The sequence below is a fragment of the Python bivittatus genome, unplaced genomic scaffold, assembly GCF_059951505.1.
Source record: "Python bivittatus isolate LINGU-HERP-01145 unplaced genomic scaffold, Pbiv_v1 ctg000190_np1212, whole genome shotgun sequence".
In the NCBI taxonomy this organism is placed as follows: domain Eukaryota; kingdom Metazoa; phylum Chordata; class Lepidosauria; order Squamata; family Pythonidae; genus Python; species Python bivittatus.
Window position 1 is genome coordinate 21,084,556 of NW_028277042.1, and position 22,206 is coordinate 21,106,761.

General features: G+C 59.3%; 4 protein-coding genes across 6 annotated transcripts in view; 1 reads left to right on the forward strand and 3 right to left on the reverse strand.

Annotated features, from left to right (window-relative positions):
* The window catches only part of PIEZO1 (piezo type mechanosensitive ion channel component 1 (Er blood group)), a 77,137-nt gene extending 76,328 nt beyond the window's left edge, over window positions 1–809 (reverse strand). The window contains exon 1 of one of the 2 annotated variants that reach the window (XM_088136223.1): window positions 434–809. In XM_088136223.1, coding sequence (XP_087992349.1) covers window positions 434–497 — 64 coding nt within the window. In that variant the 5' untranslated portion in view covers window positions 498–809. The remainder of the gene's footprint in view (window positions 1–433) is intronic. The other variant, XM_088136222.1, reaches the window with a different exon arrangement.
* Window positions 810–1,925: 1,116 nt separating this feature from the next.
* Window positions 1,926–8,548, forward strand: CDT1 (chromatin licensing and DNA replication factor 1). 2 transcript variants are annotated; one of them, XM_088136224.1, is made up of 10 exons: window positions 2,631–3,061; window positions 3,556–3,705; window positions 4,199–4,443; window positions 4,771–4,965; window positions 5,234–5,379; window positions 6,238–6,323; window positions 6,434–6,622; window positions 6,883–7,014; window positions 7,325–7,526; window positions 8,063–8,547. In XM_088136224.1, the coding sequence occupies exons 1-10, from the start codon at window positions 2,729–2,731 to the stop codon at window positions 8,224–8,226; spliced, it is 1,842 nt and encodes a 613-aa protein (XP_087992350.1). In that variant the 5' UTR covers window positions 2,631–2,728; the 3' UTR covers window positions 8,227–8,547. The 2 variants fall into 2 exon arrangements, with proteins under 2 accessions (XP_087992351.1, XP_087992350.1); XM_088136225.1 differs by lacking the exon at window positions 6,883–7,014 and having other exon boundaries at window positions 1,926–3,061; window positions 8,063–8,548.
* Window positions 8,549–8,821: 273 nt separating this feature from the next.
* APRT (adenine phosphoribosyltransferase) lies at window positions 8,822–12,391 on the reverse strand. The gene is made up of 5 exons (XM_088136232.1): window positions 12,235–12,391; window positions 11,748–11,851; window positions 11,184–11,317; window positions 10,978–11,056; window positions 8,822–9,802 (listed from the first exon to the last, which is right to left on the reverse strand). The coding sequence occupies exons 1-5, from the start codon at window positions 12,321–12,323 to the stop codon at window positions 9,660–9,662; spliced, it is 549 nt and encodes a 182-aa protein (XP_087992358.1). The 5' UTR covers window positions 12,324–12,391; the 3' UTR covers window positions 8,822–9,659.
* A 1,277-nt stretch (window positions 12,392–13,668) lies between these two features.
* GALNS (galactosamine (N-acetyl)-6-sulfatase) overlaps window positions 13,669–22,206 on the reverse strand; it is a 39,705-nt gene continuing 31,167 nt past the window's right edge. Inside the window, exons 13-14 of the mRNA XM_088136226.1 lie at window positions 18,224–18,341; window positions 13,669–14,717 (exon numbers count right to left, since the gene is read on the reverse strand). Coding sequence (XP_087992352.1) covers window positions 14,631–14,717; window positions 18,224–18,341 — 205 coding nt within the window. The 3' untranslated portion in view covers window positions 13,669–14,630. The remainder of the gene's footprint in view (window positions 14,718–18,223; window positions 18,342–22,206) is intronic.

A 22,206-nucleotide genomic window follows, 5' to 3' on the forward strand; every position in this document is an offset into this window, starting at 1 on the left:
GCTCCGCGAGGGCCAGGGAGAAATTGGCGGGGGCAGCTGCTACCGCGGCTTTTGTCCAAGCCCGCCAGACCCTCGGCTGGGTCGCCCGCTCCGCCGGAAGCCTGCACCCCTGTCTCTCGTCGGTGGCGCTGCGCTGCCCGAACTCACAGGCCAGCAGCCCGCGTCGAGCGCCGGCATGACAGCTGACGCGCTTCTGCGGGCTCGGGAGGGATCTGAGCGGCCATCCAGCCCAGCCCAGCCCTCCCCAAGACAGACTCTCCCCAGCAGCAGCCCCTTTCCTTTTCCGAGAAGATTCCCCCCCCCCACCCGCTTCAAATAGGAAGCAGCCTCGCGGGCCGGAGCGCCGACGGGGCGCAGCCGGGAGCGGGCTGCCGACGCGCAGGAACACGCCGGACGGTGCCCCCCGCCCAGCCCGGAAAGGGCCCCCGCTTACCCGCCAGGAGCGAGAGCGGCAGCAGCAGCCAGTAGACGCCGCCGCACAGGACCCGCAGCTCCATCGCGGCCAGGCGCTTCAGTCGCAGGGTCGGCGGGCAGGCGCGGGCATCGCCTCCGCCCGGCGCCCCAAGTCCCGAAGCGGCGCCTGGCTCGGGCGCAGTGCGGCGGCAGCAGCGGCTGCCTCAGCTTCCCGCCCCGCCCGAGCCGCCCTCCTCTCGCTTTCGGCCCGCGGAGCTGCAGCCCGTCCCCGGGGGAGGAGCGGGGGGCGGTCCCGGGCTCTGCCCCGCAGCTAGCGCTGGCCGGACCAGGCTCTTCCGCGCAGCGCAGCGCGGCACAGCGCGGCGCAGCCCTCGCTCGGCAGGCGCCGTCCCGGCCTCTCTGGCCGCGCACGTGCCCGCTCTGGCAGACCCGCCCGGCTGGAGCAGCCGCCTCCGCCGCCTCCCGCCCGGGCCGCCCCCTCCCTCGGCGCGATTCCCCGGGCGGCAGCACCACCTAGCGCCGGCTGCCTCCCACCGCGTCTCCCTTGCCAGCCCGGTGGTCGGAACCAGGCGGGAGAGCCTCTGAGCGCGTCCAGAGCGCCTCTCCTGCCCGGGCGGGAAGCAACTCCGGGCAGGGTCTCCCTGACTGGGGCCGCCGGCGGAGCCGCGGCTGGCTTAGCCTGGAATCTGGCGGAGACCAGCCTCCCACCGTCGCGGCTCAGGGGGCTGTGCCCCACCGGAAGCTGCCCCGGTTCTCGTCCGCCGACGGCGCCCCCGCCCGTGCTGATCCAAAGGCCAGCTCCCCCCGCTGTGCTAGAGGGCGGGGAGGGGCCACAATGAGTGGCTTTCCCACCTCAGCTCCGCGGTAGGTCGGCTATCTCCTTTCGCCCTCTGGCACCCCCTGCTTGGGTTCCCACGTGCGATCCCAGCCCGTGGCTGCTGCTCGCGGATCAGCACGGGTCTTTGTTACGCGCGAAAGAACCCGCGGAGTTAAGCCGCAGCAGCGCCCCTCAGACACTTCCGCTGCTGGCGGCGGCGGGTTCACGCAGCCAAGCACGGCGTGGTCGCTCCGGCTGATCCTATGGGAAGCCTGGCAAACTGTGACTCAGTGAAGGATGGCGGGTGAACCCAGCTTCGAAACCGAGACCGCCAATTCCCCGTGTTTGTCGAGGAACTGCGCGGAGGGGTCCATTTCACCCGCGCCTTTCCTACGGGAGGGAAGAAGCCCCCCTCGACCCTCCAGACGTGTCAGCAGGGGGAGAAGCCCCAAGTCCTCCCCCCGCCGTAGGAGCTCCCGCTGTGTCGCCCAAAGGCGGCCAGCAGCGCCCCGGGAATGCCCGGGGGCCCAGCCCGGAGCAACCCCCCTTTCTCGGCGCAACTTCCTCGGGGGCGGGGGAGCTCCCCATGCCCGTCCCCCGCGTGGGGAGACGCTTGGCGCCGCTCCCTCCCCGCCCCGCCGCCCCGCCCCGCCCCAGGGTCTACCTGGGCTTACCCGGAGCCGCGGCCGGCCTCTTCGCTCCCGGGCGCCGAGGGGCTGGAGACCCCGAAGCGCGCCCCGCGGCCCGGCAGGCTCAGCCCAGCGTAGCGGCGCAGATCTCCGTCCGCCACCAGGCTTTGAAATGGGAAGTGCCGCAGGCCGCCTTCGCAGAGATAAATCGAAGACGCGCATCCACGAGCAGCCTCTCCCTTCAACATTATAGACCCGTCAGCGCTCCGAAGTAACGCCGGAACGAGCAGACGAGGCTTGTTCGTCTGAGCCCAGCCTGAGGCGGGCTGGCAAGTTCCAAAGGCTCTTCCAGAGCGGGCAGAGCGGCCGCCGGAGAAGCTGCCACTTAGCCCTCGGGGCGTGTTGCTGGGGCCGGGGCGAGGGGCAGCCCCACTGCTCGGGGGGTGGCCCGGCTACGCTGGCTTGGTAGGACCCAGTCCTGGGCGTGCTGCCTCCTCCTGGGCCGGGGTAAACGGGCTGCAGAAAACGAGGCAGAGCGAAGGTCCTGAGGCGGGTTCACACGTTGCCCTAAGCCCGGACGGGACGGGTGGCCCCTGGCACCGGCCCCGACCCATCGCACGAACTCCCCCGAGCTGCAGGGGGGCGGCCTAAGGCGCGGCGGGTGGCCGCAGCGGCACCCCGCGGCCTCCCCGAGAAGCGCGGCCGCCGAGAGACGCGCTCGCCAGTCTCCGGAGGGAAGGGATGCGGCGCCTTTAAGAGCCCAGCGGCGCCAGCGCGGGAAAAGAGAGGGGCGGGGCTAGGCCGGCCCGCGAAGACGGATACTTTGTAGCGCGCCGGGAGCCGAACGTTCCATCGCCCCGGCGGCGGGATGGCGCAGCTCCGCGTGACCGACTTCTTCCTGCAAAGCAAGGGCGGCCCGGCGGGGCCGCGGGGCGCCAAGCGGCGGAAGGTGCGAGCCGGGGGCGCGGGGGAGCCGGAGCCCGGCAGCGGCGGCAGTCCAGAGCAGAAGCCGCGACTGGCTCCGCCGCACACCCCGCTCGGCTCCGGGCCCCCGCCAGCCGAGCCGCGCAGCAGGAAGAGGCGCAGGTCGGGGCCCGAGCGGGAAGCGGAGCAGGCTCCCGTCGCCCCGCATCGCCGCCTGGCCAGAGGGGGGGCCCGGAAGAAGCTACTGATGCCCGAGGAGGACGTGGAGGCGGCGGCGGTGAGTAGCCCCCTTTGCCCGCCCCGTGCGGAAGCGGCCCCGTCGCTGCTATTCCAGGGCCCCTGATCCTTGCTGCGAGTTCAAAACCGGTCTCGGAACAGGAGCGCCGGTGTGGGCTGGGGCGCTCCCCGAGGGGCGCTCTGGGCGCAGCCATTTTGAGCCCGGCCGGGTCAGGCTCCGCCCCCGGCCCGGCCCCGGCTGGGGGGCTGCCGGGGGGCTGCCTGGTCCCCGCGCGTTGCTCTGACGCTGCTCTGGGACTCCGGAGGCGTTTTAAATCAAATTATCCGACCCGTGCTAATAGTTGGCTGTGTGAACCGGACCCCCTGCCCTCCCCCCGCTATTCTACTGCCAAACTTTGCAAGGCTGCCCGTTCTTGCCCATGGACTAGCGCGCAAGCCTCTGGCCAGCTGGGTGCCCTTTTCTGTTTTGCCCCGTCTCAGCCGCTGGCAGGGAGGGTTGACCCTCGTGGGCCTGAAGGTCTGCTTCCGTTTCAGGTCTCCAGCTGCCCCACTTCGCCTGCAGCGCTGGGGCCTCCCAGCCCCTCTACCCTGGACAAGAGCACGAAGGAGCTCGTGAACGGGGTCCTCTCCCCCCGACTGAAGCCGGAGGCGGCCTCGGTGGCTGCGGCTGGGCCAGGGGAGAAGGTGAGCCTTCCTCCCCTCCTCCTCTCTCAGAGGCGGAAGATACCTGGGCACACGGAGAGAGGAGGGGTGCAGGGGGAGCCACAGCGATGCCAGAATTCCCCTCGGATATTTAGCATTATCCATTCAGCAGAAGTGGATCAAACGTTACCTTCGTGCCTGCCCACCAGGCAGTTCCTTTTCTGGCAAGCAACGTCTTGCGCGGCACAGGATAGGTGTGAAGAAGAGCTGGATAAAGTAAAGGCTCAGGCTGAGCTAAAAGCCACCGATGCCAACCCCGCTCACCCTACCTCTCTGTATCTGTTTCTTGGCCAGCTGTCCTTACTCCCCCTACCCCCACCCCCCGTGTCTGCATGCAGCTCCCTGCACTGCCTTTTCCCTGAGGCCGGGGTGTTGCAAAGGGGGCGGGGGGCACCATTTCTTTGCACACTCCTAGCCTGGCACGAGAGGAGGAGATGGGCAGCTGCCTTGCTGAGATCGGTTGCCTTCTGCGCAGGACGCATCCAGACAGCAGCTCCTGGAGCTGAGAGGCCGGCTGGGGAAGATCCACGGCCTGGTGCAGAAGGCCCAGGGGGGAGCCACCAGCCTGGAAGCCAGCGGCGACCTAAAGAGCCGGCTGCGACGGGCCCGGCTGCTGGAATCCAAGATCCGCGAGAGGAAGCTTTCTCTGAAGGAGGAAGCGGGGAGGGTCTCTCGACTCCAGCAAGAAGAAAAGGATCTCGAATCACCGGCAGAGATCAGGTGGGAAAATACCGTGGTCGATCGATCAATCCAACCCGAGGCAGAGCTGGGGGCCCTAAACCTACTGTTTGGAGGTGGGGTGTGTCACACCCATGATGTGTTGAATAACCCACAACTGGTTGGCTCCCCAGCATGCTGGCTGGGGAATTCTGGGACTTGAAGTCCGCACAACTTAAACTCGCTGAGGTTGAGGAACGCTGGCTTAGGCCGTAAAGTAGCGTTCCTGTAATCTGTGCGGCGTCTGGTTCCTCGAGCGGCCCACCTGAGAGGGCTGACAGCAGGCTTGACCGAGAAGCCCCCATCTGAAGCCTGTCCCCTTCTTGCTAGTGAGAAGGTGCCGGCCTACCAGCGCTTCCACACCCTCGCGCAAGACGTTGCCCCTGGTCTGCTGCTGCCGTACAAGTACAAGGTGCTGGCCGAGATGTTCCGCAGCACCGACACCGTCGTGGCGATGATGTTCAACCGCTTGGAAACGGTGACCTTCGCCAAGGTCAAGCAAGGCGTGCAGGAGATGATGCGCAAGTGGGTTTCCTTTTTTCCCAGTAACGCTAACGCAGAAATGGCCGTCTTTTGACTCGGTCCTCCTAGCTGGGGGAGGAGATCAGCTGCTGGGTTGGTCGGACTCCTGGACACTGACCTGAGCTCTGCGTGGCTTTGCCCCTAGGCCCAGGACCCGGAGCTTTCCCTGGGGCTTTTTCAAGGGCACCTGTCAACGTGGGGCTTGCTCTGGGATTGACCGTTATCTTCCAGATGGCTGATGTTGCCCGCTAATCTCCTCCTCGTCCTGTAGGCGGTTTGAAGAACGGCACGTGGGGCAGATAAAAACGGTGTACCCGAGTTCTTACGTTCTGCGCCAAGAGAGAAACGTTCCCACCTTCGGCGGAGGGGACAAGCAGAGCACCTACCAGCTGACCATTGAGCCGATGCTGGGAACAGGTGCGTATGGGGAGCAGGCCACCTGCACCACACAGAAGCCTCTGAGCACCCGGGAGGGGGCAGGCCCCGCCAGGAGCAAAGGCAGAAGGCTGCCTCCTCCGGTCCTCGAGTTCCTTTTGCTCGATGCGATGGAGCTGCCGGCTTCTCCAGGGGAAGCGGGTCCTGTTCCCGGGAGGAATTCGAACCACCAGGAATCCAGAAGGGCCATTGCTACGGAGCCACTCCAGAGCTGCTCACAGCTCTTGTGTGTGGGATCTTGTTCTTCTTACTTTGGGAGTGTTTCATGTGAGTTTGAGAAGCCACCCGGCCAGACCAAATTGGAAAGATTTTCTTTTAATGCCCCCATTCGTAGAATGAGTGCCTCCCCAGAGAGGGAAATAGGGAGAAACGCAGGTTGGGTTTCACTCGTTGCCAAACCAGCTTCCTTAAAGCCCCGGTGCCCGTGTTTCTGCAACCTGCTAAGTATGTTCACGTTAACCTGGTTTGGTCTTCACGCTTGGCAAAATGAAACGTGCCGTAATTTACACGTTGCGTGAGCTCGGCCACGGGGTTTGCATGTCCTGTGCCAGATGGGAGGGGGAAGCAGCCAGGAGCAGAATGCCCTGGGCACTCTTCCTTCAGCAAGAAAGCCTTTTTGCTGCTGTCAGAAAACGAGGACCTGCCTGCCAGTGTCTGTCCCGATGCTGTTCTGCCTGCTGAGGGCTCCAAGCCTCTGCACATCCTGGGGCCACCCTCTTCCTTGCTCCCCTAAAGCGTGCGGGAGGGGTATCCCAGGTTAGCCTTGCAGCTGACCCTGGCAAGCTGGGTGGGATTGCCGTAGCACTTTCTCTTGGGTGCTGATCCGCTTCTCGCTTCTAGGCGAGAAGCTGACCGCGTCCCGGCTGATGGAGCGCCGGACCACCTTCTGCAGGAACTTGACAGCCATCGTCAGAGAGCACCACAAGGCAAGCGCTTCTGGGGCGCAGCCTGGCCACCCCCTCTGGCTCGTGGGAGGACGCCGGGGGCAGGAATGGGGCACTGCCCAAGGGTTGACTTGCGCTGGGTCTCCCCCTAGGCATTTCTGGCTTCTCTCAGCCCTCCAATGGTGATAGCGGAGCAGGACCTGACGCGCTGGCACCCTCGGTTCCGAGTAGACGAAGTGCCTGACGTTGTGCCCGCTGAGGTGCCCCAGCCTCCCCAGGTGGACAGAGTTAGCACGGCGCAGGAGGTGCTGGCCAGGGCTCATGGCACGCTGACACCCAAGGTATGGCGGAGAATGTGGAAGAATGGAGGTGGGTGTGTTTTTGCCCCGGTTGGCCTATGCCAGTGTTTCTCCACCTTGGCCACTTTAAGATGGGTGGGCTTTGCTGGCTGGGGAATTCTGGGAGTTGAAGTCCACCCATCTTAAATGGCCAAGGTGGAGAAACACTGGCCTATGTCAGATTCAGCCTATACAGTCTATACATTGCATGCCTTTGCAAATGATTTTTAAGAAGAGCACGTGCACTTCGCCTCCCCACATAGATGGAAAAGGCCTTGACTAACCTGGTTCTGAGGACGGCAGAAACCAGTCCCTCGGCCCTGCAGCCGCCTCACCCGGCTCTCCCCGGGACCCCCAACAGCCTGAAAGGCGTCTCGCAGTCCTTAGTAGAAAGGGTGAGTTTATGGTCCCCTGAATTTTGGTTGCCGCCCGCACAGGGTGCCGCCAGCTTCCCAGGGTGGCTTTTGGCCTGTCCCTGCGGTCCAGCCACCGCCAACCTTCAGCGCCTCCAACTGAGCTTGTCTCCCCGCTTGCTCCCCCTCTGGGGTGGGAGGACGGTTCCTTTCTCAGCCGCCCCCGTCCACCAGTAGGGGGGGTTGGACGCACGTCCCCAAAACAAGGCTCTCTTGTGCGAGGGGTTTGCCTGGCATCAGATGCCAACAGCTGGAGCCCTTGGCTGCCCCTTACTCGCCTTCCCTCCCCCAGGTCAGGGCCAAGGAGGCTCAGAAGCTGCAGGCGCTGATGACACGGGACCCCCAGCGGGAGCACTGGCTGGCGATGCTGGGCCGCCTGCCAGAGATGGCACGCGTCCTCCGCAGCATCTTCGTGGCAGAGAAGAAGCAGGCCCTCTCCATGGAGGTGGCTTGCCAGCGGATGATGGAGAGCTGCAGGGCTCTCATGCCCATGGGTAAGGCAGGGAGGCGGGCTAGCTCCTGAGCTGCACTTTGCCCTGAATTTCTCGGCTCAGTGCTGGGTGAAGCCGGCCCGTCAGAGCAAGGCGGCTCAGGTGGGTCAGCGGCTCCGCATAGGATGAGCTTTTCCTGTTCTGTTGCCCTCTTCACAAGATGACAGGGCCTGAACCGAGACTCCCCTTGTGGTCTACGGTTCCTCCCCAAATCTTTCTCTAAACAAAAGCTCAATCTGGCTGGCCCATCTAGTGCGGGGCTGCGTGCCCTGGCTGGCAGTTGGCCTCCAGAGGTTCAGCAGGAAGCACCCCCAGCTGTAGCTGAGAAGGCCAGAGGTCCAGCCTGCAGAAGAACTGCCGTGCTGCTAAGCTGTGGCTCAGTCCCTCCACGGCGTTCCCCGGAGGGGCCCTAGGACCCCTCCCTCCAGCAATGGCTTCCCTGTGTGTCTGGGAAGGTATCTGTTGGAAGTGCCAGCCCTTGAACATGGGGGTGCAGGCACGGCTTCTCTGATCCAAGCCCCCCACTTTCTCCCCTGCAGGAGAGATGGAAAAACACCTTCGCCTCTTTGCAGAGCTCCTGCCGGACTGGGTGCGCATCCTTTCCGTTCGCAAAGAGAGTTATGTGAAGCTGGACAAAACAGTTGACCTCAATATCATAACTGAGAGGCTGACTGCAAGGAAGGAGGAGGAGGAGAAACTCTGACTTTGGGGGAGGAGACCCCCAAAATACACTTGCTGAGGGGCTCGGTTTTCTAGGAAAGCTTTCTTGGGGAGCATTACTTTTCTTGGCCTTCTTCTAGAGCTAAGATGGTGGATTTTTCACCCTAGTGGAAAACTTCCAAGTTGGGCAGCTTGGGAAAGGTGTGGCTGCTTTTCTGGGAAGGGGGGGGTGGAATCCCACATGCCCCACACTTGCCTGATAGCGGAGAGGAATGATTTTTTTTTTTTAAAGGAAGGCTTGGTCTGTCTTGAAATGTGATTTGTATACGGAACTTGGCATTAAACTCCATTCATTAGAAGCTGGACAAGCACATCTCTACCCCCCCCCTTTTAAATGCAAGCAGGATCCCAAGGCTGGCTCCAGCCCTGCACACTGCCCCACCGCTGACTTTAACAGCCCCACAGGAACGGCTCTAAAGCGCAGACCCCCTTGACCAGTTCTGCTGGGGCTTTCAGCCCCCTTTGCGAGCAATGCCTCAGAGCAGCAAGCGCGGTGGGGCTTCTCCCCAGCAACGCTGTGCTTCCGTCCCACCCCCCAGACCTGTGCAGCCCCAAGGCCTTAAGGAACCACGCAGGGGAAAGGTGCAAGGGCACTGTACATTTAATAGCAGATCGTCACGTCTTTACACAGAGAGAAGTGTTTGCTCATGGGGTGATTTCCAGGGTAGCCGAGCGGGGGACTCTCTAGCTACAGCCTAATTCTACCCCTGCAGGGGAACTAGGAAAAAGCACCTTCTTGCCTGGTAAGTAACCCAAACAACATGTGTGGACACGCATAGCCCCTGTTCTAGCTGGCTTTGTCAAAACGGAGTGGCCAGGAACATTTGCAGGAGCGAACTTGTGGGGGATTAGGAGTGAAGTCAAACTCAAAACGGTTTTGTGGTTGGGTTGCTTAAGACCCTGCATACTGGCTTTATGAAAGCAGTTTGCCCATCCCATTTCCCTTGTTCTCTTTAGCTTCTGGAAGAGGAGGAAGGAAACATTAATTCATCTGAGATGAGCATCAGAGTCTGCATGATAATTTCTAGGGACAGATCCATGCGTGCCCCAGCCATAACCCTGTGTGGTGGGGCTCTATTGCAAAAGACCTTTGGCTGCCAATGACTCAGGCTTCAGAGCATATTTAAATTACCTGGCGTGCTTTTTAACCACGTAACTGCACAGCGTGCCCCGATTGCTCAAGGTTTGAGCAACCTGTGCGGGAGTGGCAAGCCCCCGCTTCTCTTGGGAAGTTCAAGGCCCGCTTGGCCCTTGATGGGTGAATCATCAAGTGATTTCAAAGCGTGGTACAGCAAAAACTGGGCGCCCCCAGTTACAGTTCAGGGCCAATTATAGGAGGGGGGCAGGAGTGAGAAAAGCTACACTGGAAACTGGGCAGCGGGACAGAACTAACCAAAGGAGCAGCTTCTCCAGGCATCAGTCATATTGCAATAGTGAGTAGAGAGGGAAGGGTTTGAGTGCCTCTGCCCCTTTGAGGAATGTCAGCTCGATGAGCACCAAGCAATCCAGGATGTCGGCTTGCAGCTTCGTCATCAGCTCACAGGCAGCTCGCATGGTACCTGGGGGGGGGCAAGAGAAGCTGTTAGGTGAGTCAAGAGGGTGACGGAAAAATATTTTGATAAATTCAGATCTACCTTTCCTCCACAAATGCAAGGTGCCGTATGCCACCTTCCCATCTCCAATTTCATTCAACAACTGTGAGAGACGTTGAGCTGAGAGAATGTGACTGGCCCAAAGCCCCCCCCCCAAGTGGCTGTGATCAGAGGGGACTTGAACCCGAGTCTCCCCGCTCCCAACTGAGTACCTTGGCCACACCACCGCCCTGGGTACTAATCGTGATGGCCATACTGCTTCTCAATTTAGGTGCCATCTACCTCTCCCTGTTGCCTCTTCCTGTTTGGGGGGGGGACTTGAAGGGAGGGATCCTGTCCCACCTGTGGGCTTGCAACAGGCACACAGTGACCACCATGGGGACAGAAGGCTGGAAGCATTAGCCCTTGGTTCGATCCTCTACAGTTCTTAAATACTAGAAACGATACCGTGGATGAACCCGCCATGCTCTCTGAGGGAGAGGGGCAGCACATAAATCAGACCACTTTTTTTCCTGTAAAAGTGAACTAAGAAAGGTTGTAATTGCCATGCAAGGTCCCAGCCTGAATTCGCTCCCCCACCCTCCTTCCTTTATTTCACAATTTAGTCCACTTGCTCCGCACACCTTCTGGGAAATCCCCAAATTTCCCCCAATCCCCCTTGCATGGCACAGCAAGTTCTACTACAGCAGCAGAAGTTGCAAAACATCTTGAAACAAAACCCAAAAGTTGCAAGATTCGTCCTGGTGTTGCAAAGAGCCTGGCTAAAACGCTGCAGATAACTGATGCATGGCAAATGAACACATCCATTTTTGCAAAGGGAAGTCCATGCTTAGGTAGAGGGTGAAACAGGATTTTAAAAAAGGGAGTGGGGGGGGGGAGAAAGCCAGCCCAGTCTTGAAGCATTTCATTTTGTAAGCTTTGAAATGCAAGACATTGCCCTAAGCCCCACATTCAGCCTTCTTCAACTTACAGGCTAAAAGCCATGGAGGCTGGGAACGATGGGAGCTATGGTGCCCTTGTTTGTGGACTGCTGTCCCTCCTAGAGCCAGCACTGAAAATACAGAATGGCCCCTGCTTGGAGTAAAAGAAGCCTCTCGCTAGCCCCCTTCCCCACTCGGCCAGCAACTGGAGAGGATGCTTACCTCCCGTGGCAAGCAGGTCGTCGACTATGATGACTCTCTGGCCTGGCTTCACCGCGTCCTTCTGGACTTCCAGTTCTGCCTGCAGGAAGGAAGAAAAGCAACTGGCTTTGAGCCAACCGGTCACCCTTGGCAGGCTGCGCGCAGGTGAGCTTTCCGTTCTCGGAAGGGACTTTGCCCGAGCCGGACCTGCCCCAACAAACACTGACCTTGCCATACTCCAGAGCGTAGGACATGGATTCCGTGGACCCCGGGAGCTTCCCTTTCTTGCGGATCAGCAGGAATCCAACTCCCAGCCGCTGGGCCAACACGGGCCCAAAGAGGAAGCCGCGGGAATCGAGGCCTGGCAGAAGCGGAGCAAAGAAGGGGTCACCCAGAGCGCAGGCCCGGCAGGAGGCCGGGAGGCGGAGGGCGTCTTTACAAGCAGTGCGGGAGGCGACTCCCCGTGCCCGGCCGAAGGCTGCCTAGCCACCCGCCGTCCGCTCCACGAAGACCTGGCACGCTGGGAGGAGAGCCAAGCTCGGACTTTCATTGGGGCGGACAGGAAAGGCTTGGGGGGGCGCTAACTTCCAGAGCCGTCTTCTCCTCCCCTGCCCCTGCCGAGCTCCTCCGAGGAAGACGGAAGCGGGACGACCAGTCCGGGGCCACTGACGGAACGCGTTCGGCCCCCGGAGAAGGGAGGGGCGCTGGCGGCGGGGCGCGGGGGCTCTCCAGGCCGGCGCCCGGCCAAAGCCGCACCTGGCGCCAAAATCCGCCCGCGGCGCGCGGCTCACCTGCGATGTAGTCGATGTTCTGGTGGGAGGCCTGGATGTGGGACTCCAGCAGGTCGATCGCGGCTCTGAACGCCTGCGGGTCCTTCAGCATGGGGCTGATGTCCCTGGGGGGCGGGAGCGGGAGGGGGCTGCGTGACGCGGGCCGCCCCGGGGGACCCCAACCGCCTGGCTCCCCGAGGCGGCGGCCGCGCCTCTCGGGGCTTCTCCTCCCGCAGGGCCCTGCTCAGCTAGTCGGGGGGGGGGGGAACGACCCCGCCGGGCGTCCCCGCTTCCACGAGCCCCCCATCCCCGCGAGCGCTTCCCCGCGGCCAGCCGCCCAGGCCGGGGGCGCAGCGGGCGGCAGAGCCCCGTGCCCGCCCAGAGCGACGCGCCTCCGCCGGGCGCCGCACGTGGCTCTGCGCCCCCGCGGCGCCCCCCGCGGGCCCCCCGGCTGGCGCTCCGCGCGTGCTCGGCGGCCCCCTCGCCCTCGCCGCCGCGCGGCCCCTACCGGAAAATGACCCCGGGCGACGGGAAGTCCGGGAAGTCCCGGATCCGCTCGCGGATCAGGCGCCGCTTCTGCTCCTCCTGGGCGCTCATGGCGAAAGGGCCCCGCTTCCTCCCGGGGAGCAACCCGCATGCGCGGGCGGGAGGGTCGGGGGAGGGACGGAGGGAGGAGCCGCCGCCGCTGGCCGAGGGGGGGGCTCGCTTTCCGGGCGGCTGGGCTGGGCTGGGCGGGCCGGGCGGGGCGCTCCGCCGCCAGGTGAGCCCCGCGCCCTTTCGCGCTGGGGGCGAAGGGCGACCCCCCTCCGCCTGTGCCCTCGACGGGCCGCGGCAGACCCGGCCAGCTTCGCGACCCCGGGCCGGGGCGGGCCGCGCGGGAAAGGCCGCCGGCGGAAGCCTCGCGCCGCGAAGCCTCGGGGGCAGGCTCGGCGGCGGCGCCCCGGCCGGGTCCGAAGTCAAAGGCTGAACGTCGGAGCCCCGCTGCGTCTCTCGGCTCGGCTCGGCTCGGCTCTCCCCGGAGCGCCGTTGCGGGTCCAGGCGTTGGACGGGGACGGGGGCGCCCCCTCGGCCGTGGGGCCGCAGGGTGACTTTGGGCCACTGGTTTTCGTGCAACTTTTTTTATTTTTAGAAAGCCGCGGTGGAGGAAAGCTGGAAGAACCCCACCTAGCGCGCCACTAGCTCCCGAAAAGCGGGCAGGATGTGGCCCAATAAATGGAGCAGTTCCGCTTCCACCACCGGTGGCTCGCGGTCATGAAAAAGATGCGGTCGGACGAGAAAGGCCCGCGGTGGGCGGCCGCCCTCCCAGAAGAACGTGCATGGCTTAGAAGGCCGCTGGTGGGATGAAGCAGGCCAGGCCAGGTCCACAGCCGCTCCTGCGAAGACCCAGATCTTCCCAAAGACAAACGACCTCCATCCACAGCCACCCTGAGCCGGCGGCCCCTCCCGCCACCGACCGAGCGCACCAGAGAATTTGGGGGGGGGAGAGGCTGGAATTGCAGGGAGGCCTCCTGCGGCTCTGTGAGCTGTTCCCTCCCTGCCAGATCTAGTGCTCCTGTTCACTGGTTGACCTGGTAGAGCAGTATCTTCTCTACTGGTAGGTCTTCCAGATAACCCTGCAAGGCAGACTACTGTTGTAAAGTTTAGTCGGAAAGGGACTTGCTAAAGGACACGCACATCCGAGGGCCATTCTTAAGTTCCTGCCTCCCAGGAGTCTCCTTAAATGAAACTGAGCCACCCCACAGTATTGTTTAAGCAGGAACATCAGGAAATCCTCAACGCCCGAGCTCAGAGTTCAGCGTTCAGATGTACTTCGAGCAACGTGTGCCACGCTGCAACTCGGAGCGCTCAAGCACTGAAGTTAGTCTGTTTCAAAAGCAAGGGCTTCTGGCATCCATTGCCTTACTTTGGCAAAGAATTCCAGAAAAAGACATGGCGACGCCACTCGAATATTGCATCAGCCTTCATTTCTTACAATTGCACAGCAGTATTTCTTAAAAATTGGCATCAACAGATATAAAATTAATTCTGTCAGAATCATGTTTCTTTTTTTAAAAAACCCACAATAGCAGTAGCTTCTTCACTAAGGATTTGGCACGTCCTGAGAAGCCTGTGGTGGGACTACTGGGGACCCGCGTCTTGAAAAGGATGTTAGTCATAGTTTTGCATAGAGAATTCTGGCCCTTGCAGTGGCGAGCCAGGTGTTTCAAGGATGCTGGTACCTGGACAAGGAGGAAGGAGCAGCCTTGCCTTTTAACTTATTCTTAAGCATCTGTTCTGCACAGCCACACTGCCACTGAACACGGAGGTTCCACTTAGGTGTTCCTGTAAGGCGCTACTGACAGGCGAGTCGCTTGCTGAGTCGGTGGTTCCACGAACCTTTTCCAGCCCAATTCCTCTGCACCCCTGGCTACGCTCTCAAACCCCGCAAACCTTGCTAATGCTCCTCTCACAGAAGCGGCCCCACACCCAGTGGGATCGCATCTTGGTCCCCAGCCGCCCCAAACATTCCCCTGAACAATGGAGTCCAGCATGGTAAATCTGCAGCAGCTCTGGAACCCACACGACTTCTGGGGGCACCAAGATGCCCCCGCAGATCCGGAGCGCACAGACCCCCCATTCGCAACCAGTTCAGGGGAGGCGGTTTCTCTGACAGGAGAATTTGCAGCTTGCAAAGGTAAGAAGCGTTCTTTTGTTTCCTGAGGGCTCAGTGCAGAGAGATTAAAGTCACCCTGAGATCAAGGATGGGGGACCCGTGGACCAAAGCGATCCTTCTGAAATAATTCTTGCAATGATGCTTTCTTCTGAACGTGCAGCAGCAGTGGCAGCAGCCCACTTCACCGTCCCCAGGGCTGGGTGGCCACAGCTGCTGGACAGCGGCAAGTGGGGTTTGCCAAGGCCAAGCACTCAGTGAGGCCAAAAGCACTTCTTCGGGTTGCGAGGGGGAGATTTCAAACACTTCCCCAGCTTCTCACAGCCTGGAGGAGCCCAGTTCTGTAAGACAGAGAGAGAGAGAGAGAGAGAGAGTTAGCCGTCATTACCCATCACTGCAAAAGCGAGGGCTCTGGAACCGGCCCTGGATCTCTGTGCTTCCAGAAAAGTGGCGCCCTTGGGAGCTGAGCAGCTGAAACCCTTGCAAAGCTATGGTTGGGCTCATTCCTTGACCAAGACGCCGTGGCTCCCTTTCCCCACTGTAGGGAACCCTTGCCCCCCCTGCCCCTGTGCTTTAGGTTCTGCATGGGAATTGCTACAAGTGTCTGTGCTCCCCCCCCCCATTTCCTTTTTGAGCAGAACAAGGAGCAAAGGGCTTCTCAAGGCCGCTTGGAGTCAGCAGCCCGCTGGTATCAGACACCCCCAAGAGACCCGCAGGCTGGGAGATGCCGTTCCCGATGAAAGGCGGCAGGCCAGCCTTTCCCAGCCCCATGTCCTCTGGATGTTCCAGAAGAAACTCCTGCTGGCCTCAGTGCCCGAAGGACACCTGCCTTGAACAGGCCGCCCTGCGCTTCCCGGCTTTATTTACATAGCGTTTCTTTCTATGATTCAAAATGCTTCATGGGGATTATTTCACTGCAAGCCTGTAATTATTACCCTTCCCCTACTGTTGACGGGCAAATGAAAGAGACGGGACGGCCCGCCCTTGTGAGTTTGGGGCCAAGGCTAGCTTCAGACCAGGGGTTTCCGTGGTTCGGAGCTCCGTCTCTTTTCCACCAGACTCCCTCTGCCCACCGGGTTGGTGGCCTATCTAAGGACCAACAGAGCTGGAGAGCTCCTTTTCATCACCAGAACCGCCTTTCGCTGGCTGCAGCCGATGGACCATCCCGTCGATGGGAATATCGCACTGGGCCTCCCCGTGGCCGTTAGAGCGGGGTGCGCTGCGCCGGCCCTGGAGCTCCTGAGCGAGGCAGGAGATCGGTGAACAAGGGAGCCCCACTAGCGCTTGGCCGATGCTCAATCTCTAGCAAAGGGGCATCTTTCTGGAACAGCTGCCATGTGATCAGAATACTCCACTGCCGGACCCTGGTGCAAAAGCGGCACCAGGATCTGGCAGCCTGATCTCCTTGGCGTCAGGGCCAGGCATCGGCCACAGTCGCCTCCCATTCTTCCACCCCAGCGCGATTAAGGGGCTGACTTGAGTCCTCTTCTGGTGTCATGATCAGCGAGCAAGCCTTAGACTTAGAAAGGCTCTGTAATTATTTTGCACAGACATATTTGTGGAGATTATCTAAGGAGCACAGGAGAAGACAGCAGTCTCAGAAGGCCAAGGGTGAGAACGATAAGAACATTTGTGCTTTAATGAGCAGTTTGATGGATTAGTCTGGCAATTGATGGATTAGAAGGCATTTACATAGCGACACTGAACGGGGGAACCGAGCCTCTGTCCCTCTGCGGCTCGCTGGAACTAGCTCAAATTTTGCAGAGGAGAGGCAATGTCAGAAGGAGAGAACACTCTTCTGGCTTCCAAGGAAGAAACGATTCCCTCCTGGGCGCGGGAGCAGGATCAGGAGAGGGAGGATAGCCAGCCACTGAAGCAATCCCACAGGGGGCTTTGTGTTCCACTGTGTGCCAGGACTAAGCCATGGCAGGAGGAAGAGGAAGCTTCGCCCAAGCCAGCTGCTGATGCTGGGCGCAAGGAGAGAGAGCTCTCGGGTGATACATCTGGAGAGAGGAGGTGCCAGCCTCCATGCAGTCAAATTGCCCCACATTGGCTAATGCAACCAAGCCCCAGACTGCAGCGTACAAGCCACCTTTGGAGCCCAGTCAGCCCAGCGGTGTGCCTGGCTCGCCTCCTCTCCCTGCTTCTCAGCCAACCTGTGCCATCTTCCTCCTCTTTCTCACAGCCTCCTTCCCATTTCCTGGACAGCACCTTCAGCATCTCCTCCCCCCACAACTCCAACTTTCCCTCTCTGAAGCCCACCTGCCTGCGGAAGAATCTGGCTGTCAGTGGCTAAAGGTCGTCCTCGCCCATTTGTCCCGCTGGCCTTATTTTTGTTGCCTTTGCTCAGCACGAGAGCGAAGGAGAGCGTCTGCAACACGGAAGATCTCCTCCCTGGGCTCTGAATTCTGCATGGCTGACACCAGGGGGCAATGATGCCCAACCAGGAGAGGAGGAAGCATCGGAAAGCCTGTTCTCTCTCTCTGGGCAACTTAAAGAACAATTAACAGGGCTTTCAAAACCCATTTTTCACTTCCGAAATGGTAAGTGGAGGAACTGAAACAGTGGTGCCGAACGCATTACATCCCATTAAGCTCAACCTCCTAAGAGAATTGCAGAGAAGCCTCATGTGCCACAAAAGGTGTTTGCGTATTGTCCTAAACCATCCTGTGGTTTGTGTGGTTTTGACTTAGCATGTTATGTCAACCAAACCATTGTGGCTTGTAAACTATGGTTAATGGCTTAGCCCAACGTAAACCCAGGGAATTGTGGTTTATTTGCTAAGACATGGCTCCATAAACCTTGGCTTAAGGCTCTGGGGAACTGGAATGCCCTGATTTAACTGCTGCAAAGGCCAGGTTTCCTTCTCACACAGGTATGGTATCGCCGTAGGCCGCAAGAACTCCCCGTCTTAAGTTCCCCTGCTAAGCAAAATCCATAGAGGACAGAGTGGGCAAGGGTGACTTTCAGCCACTGACAGCCACGTTTTCTCACAGGTGGTGGGCTTCTAAGAGGGAAGAGGGGGGAGATGCTGTAGGTGCAGCTCAGAAGGCTGAGGCGAGGCGGTCCTGCTGGGGAAGGCTGGCATCAGCAGAGAGGGAGAGGGGTTTGGGTTTCAAACCTGAAGCAGAAGTCCAAATCCAGCCTGCGGCATGCGCAGCTCCAGGCAAGCTGAGAGCTGTAGGGCAATTTCAACTGTGGCTTCTCCCTGCTCGAAAACCCTCCACTGGGGACACACCTCGAAACCCGCTGCTTTGTGGATTCAGCCTATTGATGTGGCAGGAAACTGCACAAGATCAGCATGCTCAAGGAATTGGTTATATGAGCTTTGCTCTGCACATTATTTCTGCCAAGAGATACTCCAAGGCATCGTTTTGCGTTTCCCCATCTGGTGAGAACAGTGCAGCAGAATCCTCCTGCCACAGGGAAGGCCAAATACCACCTGAGCAAGGCCACCCCTATCCAGGGAGTTCATCTGGAGGGCCCTGGATTCCCCACGTGGCGTCAAGCTGCCCCTTCTGTGGGCCCACCTGGCCAGGACAGACCAACGGTGTCTTCGCAGTGCTTCAGGCAGGGGACCTCCAGCCCTGCCCGCAGTGGCTGGCATGTAAAGGGCAAGCCTTCCTTTCATGCCAATTTTGCAAGGAAGAAACAAAGCCAGGAGGTGGCACAGAGGAGCTTTGGCCTTTGGAAGTTAGGTGGCTCCACAGAAACGCAGACCCCTGCCTGCTAGACCTCTACCCTGCCCAGGTGCCTCATGGACATGGACAGCATAAAAGGACATCTTCCTCGCAAGGTGCAACAGAAGCCAAGCAGCTTCAGGCTCATTTACGTTTCCGTCCCTTACCATGACTGCCTTGTCGCAGACGTTCAGTTGAGGCTGCCCGGGGATCAGCATTGCCTTGTGCTCTTGGACAATGGGAGAGACTCTTTTCAAAACAGACCGGTACTCAGCGCTGGAGAAGCTGGAAGAGAACGGCAGCTGTCACAGACCCCAAAATGCAGCGAGTGCTGCTATGCCTGGCCAGACGATGGGATGTCCTAAGAGATACGCCGTGCCAACTGTCTGCTAAGCCCTATGTTGGTTGATGACACCCCCAGCCCACTGAAGCTTTGCAGAACCCCAGAACCCGATGAGCCCTTTGGAGGCAATCCAGTCCAACCCCGTTCAGCGCAAGAATCCAAAGGAAAGCGCCCCCCCACAGGTGACGGCCTAGTATCTGCCCAGACACATCCAGTGAAGGGGAACCTCCTTTCTCTCTCGAGGGATCAAGGTAAGCAAGCATCCAGCTTTGCCAGGCTGCTCTGTAGAAGACAGAAGAGCGTTTCTCATCAGTTGCTTCCTGACCCTTTTTAATTAAGGATCTCAGAGACTGGAACAGAAGACCGCTGCCTCTGGAGCTGATCCCCTACCCCTGTGCTGCACCTCAACATCGAGCCCCATCTCCCCACTCCCTAACAGAGCAGCAGCTCTGGGGACGATCAGCAACCCCCCGGCAGGAGAAAGTTCCCTTCATCTGAACAAAACTCCCCACGAACTACCCGCTCTAGACTGGGGACAAGAGAGTTGCTATGATTTTACCCTTCTACCTTAAAGAGAAGCTGGAAATCACTCCCCACTCGGCCCTCTTATTTTTATCAGGATTATAAACTTTGGCAGGTATTTGTTCAAGTGGCTTAATGCTCCTTTTCCCTGTGGTATTATTTCGAGCACGTCTTAAACAAAGGACTAATGCCCAGCAATCCCATTCTGTCTATCATATTAAAAGTCACTTAGGGAACAAAGAACTGCAAATTACATTTAGAAATAGACAGATGTAGAAACAGTTGCCCACTCGGGCTTCTCTTTTGCTTCTGGTCTGAGCTCACTGCTGGCCCCCAATTGCCAGGCTGCAGCCAGCCCACTTCCTTCCCAAGATCAAACGCATTCACACGCATGGGACGTGGCAGCACTTTCAAGTCGCTCCTACCAATACCATCCTCTCGTTCAGCCTTCCAGTGCCCCAAAGGAAGCGTGCGGTGTGTCTGTGCATGTTTGCAATCAAGCTCAAGACCAGGACTCAGAGCCAAGTGGAAGGAAGTTGCAAGGGGAAGCGGCCCAAGCGGGTGACCTGATCTTGCTTTCTCAGCTAGGAAGCTAATTTTGAGGGATCCTCTGCAATGCAAAACAGGTCCTGCGCTTTGGAGCAGTTGACCCTCCACAAGGACAGGCAAAGCTGCCCTCGGTGGGGGCTGTCCACCCATCATCAGGGGCCTGCATGGCCTGCTTCTTAACTCAAGACCGAACTGAACTGTGGCTCTTCTGTGGGCAAGCCTGGGGCCCCCATCCTTCTCACGGGGGGGCCAGCAGCATCTGCCCCAGAGCCAGCTGCTCCTGTTTCATCCCCAGAGCTGTGTGACCTGGGAGCAGGCCAGGCCGGGGCAACATTCTGGCTCCCAGGGGCACCTGCATGGCATGGGAGCATCAAGTCTCCACAGCAAGCAGCCCCAGCCCCGGGAATGAGCGCCGCCTCACCAGTCCGCGAGGCCGAAAATGACAAGAGGATTCATGTCTCAAAGCAGTAAGGGAATTCACGTCTCAAATCCGCAATTTTCGTGATGGCATGGGGCTACACCTGTACAGGTGTTTCGAATGCCGACTGCCTCTGCAGACCGACAGGCAGCTCTGCCCCCAGGCTCCCCTAAATTTGTATTCCATCTCTTCAAGCCTACCAAAGAGAGGGTGGGAATTGCAGTGGAAGAATGAAAGGGAAGAGCGCAGGGGTGAGCAGGTGGCGCGGAGAGGAGCTGCCTGCGAGATTCCCCCTGTGTACGCAGAATTATTCCAGGCGCAGGATGAAGGAGCAGAGTGGACGGCGTCCAGGGTCATTACACTAATTAACACTTTACCTTTGGAAGGTCCCCGGAGAGCCAATCAGGGATGGATTGGAGGCAGGAGGTCCCAGGCACAGGTGTGATGTGTGTTTAGTTCATTTAGCGTAATTGTGCTCCTGCAATCTGTTCCCCTCTCCTCCCACTTGAAGCAGATCCGGACAGAACTCATCCCATTGTTAACCCTGCTGTGGCCTGCAGCATAAAGACGGCTTGGAGCTGAGAGGAAGGGGCTGGGGCAATATACTGCCTCCTTCCCCGACGGTCACAAGCTTCATGTCCTTTGCTCTCCCTTTCCAGCATCACACAGCTGCCTGCAGTCACTGAAACCAAGGGACGATCACCCAGGTGGCAAAATGATTTGGGTTATCTGCAAAGTCACATGCGTGCATATGACACACAGTCAGGACTTGGTAACAGTGGCAGGATTACCCCTCCAGGAAAGCCCCCCCCCATATGAGCGGGCCCAATGAAGGCATCACATCCTCTCCTTGTTCTTCATTATTCAGACTCCTGTATTAAAAGGTGCCCTTCGCTCACGTGGCTCCACTGCTTCAGCTGCAAGGAAGAACTTGAGGGCCCGGCAGCAGCTTTTCTGCCCTTAAAGCCTGGCAGAATTTGGACCCCAAGTACCCAAAGGATCCCTTCCTTCCATATGAACCTGGTCCTTGCAGGCCGCCTTCTCTGCCTCCCCCATCTCAGGAAAATGGGCAGGGGGCTTCCTTGGGGTGGCTCCCTGCCTATAGAATGCTCCCCCTGGGAAGCTGACTGGGCTCCACCCGCAACCGAGCAAGCGTCTTTTCACCTTCCCTCATCCTTTACACCCGAGAGCCAGTTTGGTGTAGGCGTTAAGGCATCAGGCTAGAACCAGTTCTAGTCCTGCCTCGGGTGCAATGGCAGCTGGGTGGCCTCGGGCCAGTCCCTCGCTCTCAGCCCTAGGAAGAAAGCAAGGGCAAACCACTTCCGGAATCTTGCCAAGAAAACTGCAGGGGCTCGTCCGGGGACTCAACACGGACTCGAAGGCACACGCCCATCCTTTACATTTTGATTGATGCTAATCTCCCAGGCCCTGCCTTAAGCCAGCCTTCCCAACCTGGCACTCCCTGCTTGGACTGTAGAAATCACTGACCCAATAATGGAGGTGGCCAACTTAGGGATGGTTTTAAAAGAGGCCAGGGTAAGTCGTGTAGGAGGTGAAACACCGTCTGCAGAACATCTACTTGCAGCTTTGGGAGGCCAGCTGCCTGGCCTCTAGTCCAGTGTTTGTCAGCCTCAGCAACTTCCAGATGTGTGAACTTCAACTCACAGCTGGCTGGGGAATTCTGGGAGTTGAAGTCCGCACGTCTTAAAGTTGCCGAGGCTGAGTTGCTGAGGCTCTAGTCTAATCTAGCTTCACAGCTCTCCTCGCATCCTTAGGGAACAAGCCTGCTATCTCCTCAGTGGTAGCCTATGGAAAAAGGGGCCAGGAGGTAATCCCGGGTGTAAAGCTTCCCAAAGACACCAGCATTCTTCCCCTTCCCTGTGGACAGAAATACTGACTGTTGTTTTGCTTGCTTGCAGGCAACATGGCCCTTGCTGGTAGATGCTTGGAGTCAAATTATCTCTGGACCAGGAAGTGCGTGCCCCCACCCCACCCCCAATTAACACGGGGACTCCAAACAGGCTGGCCACCAAGGGGGATAATTAAGTTAAATTAACACAGACACACACAACATGCCTGCTGCCCTAGAACATCCCTGCAAACGAAAATGACTGAATTGCAACGAAGAAAATAAAAGCCGGGATGTTTCTACCATGACAAGAAGGCAGCACAAGTCAGTGGAGGGAGAGCTCCTGAATAAAGGATCCAAAGCTGATTTAAAAAGAAAAATCAGATACCAGGTCCCAAGCGGAAAGACATGGGTTGCATTTCCAGGATCTAGAATGGGGTTTCTCAACCTTGACAACTTTAAGGTGTGT

Coding starts and splice junctions, on each gene's coding strand:
- CDT1 (XM_088136224.1), top strand. CDS start 2,729: ATGGCGCAGCTCCGCGTGACCGACTTCTTCCTGCAAAGCAAGGGCGGC. Junction 3,706..4,198: donor CGGCTGGGCCAGGGGAGAAG/GTGAGCCTTCCT, acceptor CCTTCTGCGCAG/GACGCATCCAGACAGCAGCT. Junction 4,966..5,233: donor GTGCAGGAGATGATGCGCAA/GTGGGTTTCCTT, acceptor CTCGTCCTGTAG/GCGGTTTGAAGAACGGCACG.
- APRT (XM_088136232.1), bottom strand. CDS start 12,323: ATGAGCGCCCAGGAGGAGCAGAAGCGGCGCCTGATCCGCGAGCGGATC. Junction 11,318..11,747: donor GAACATCGACTACATCGCAG/GTGAGCCGCGCG, acceptor CGCTTCTGCCAG/GCCTCGATTCCCGCGGCTTC. Junction 9,803..10,977: donor CGACCTGCTTGCCACGGGAG/GTAAGCATCCTC, acceptor GCCCCCCCCCAG/GTACCATGCGAGCTGCCTGT.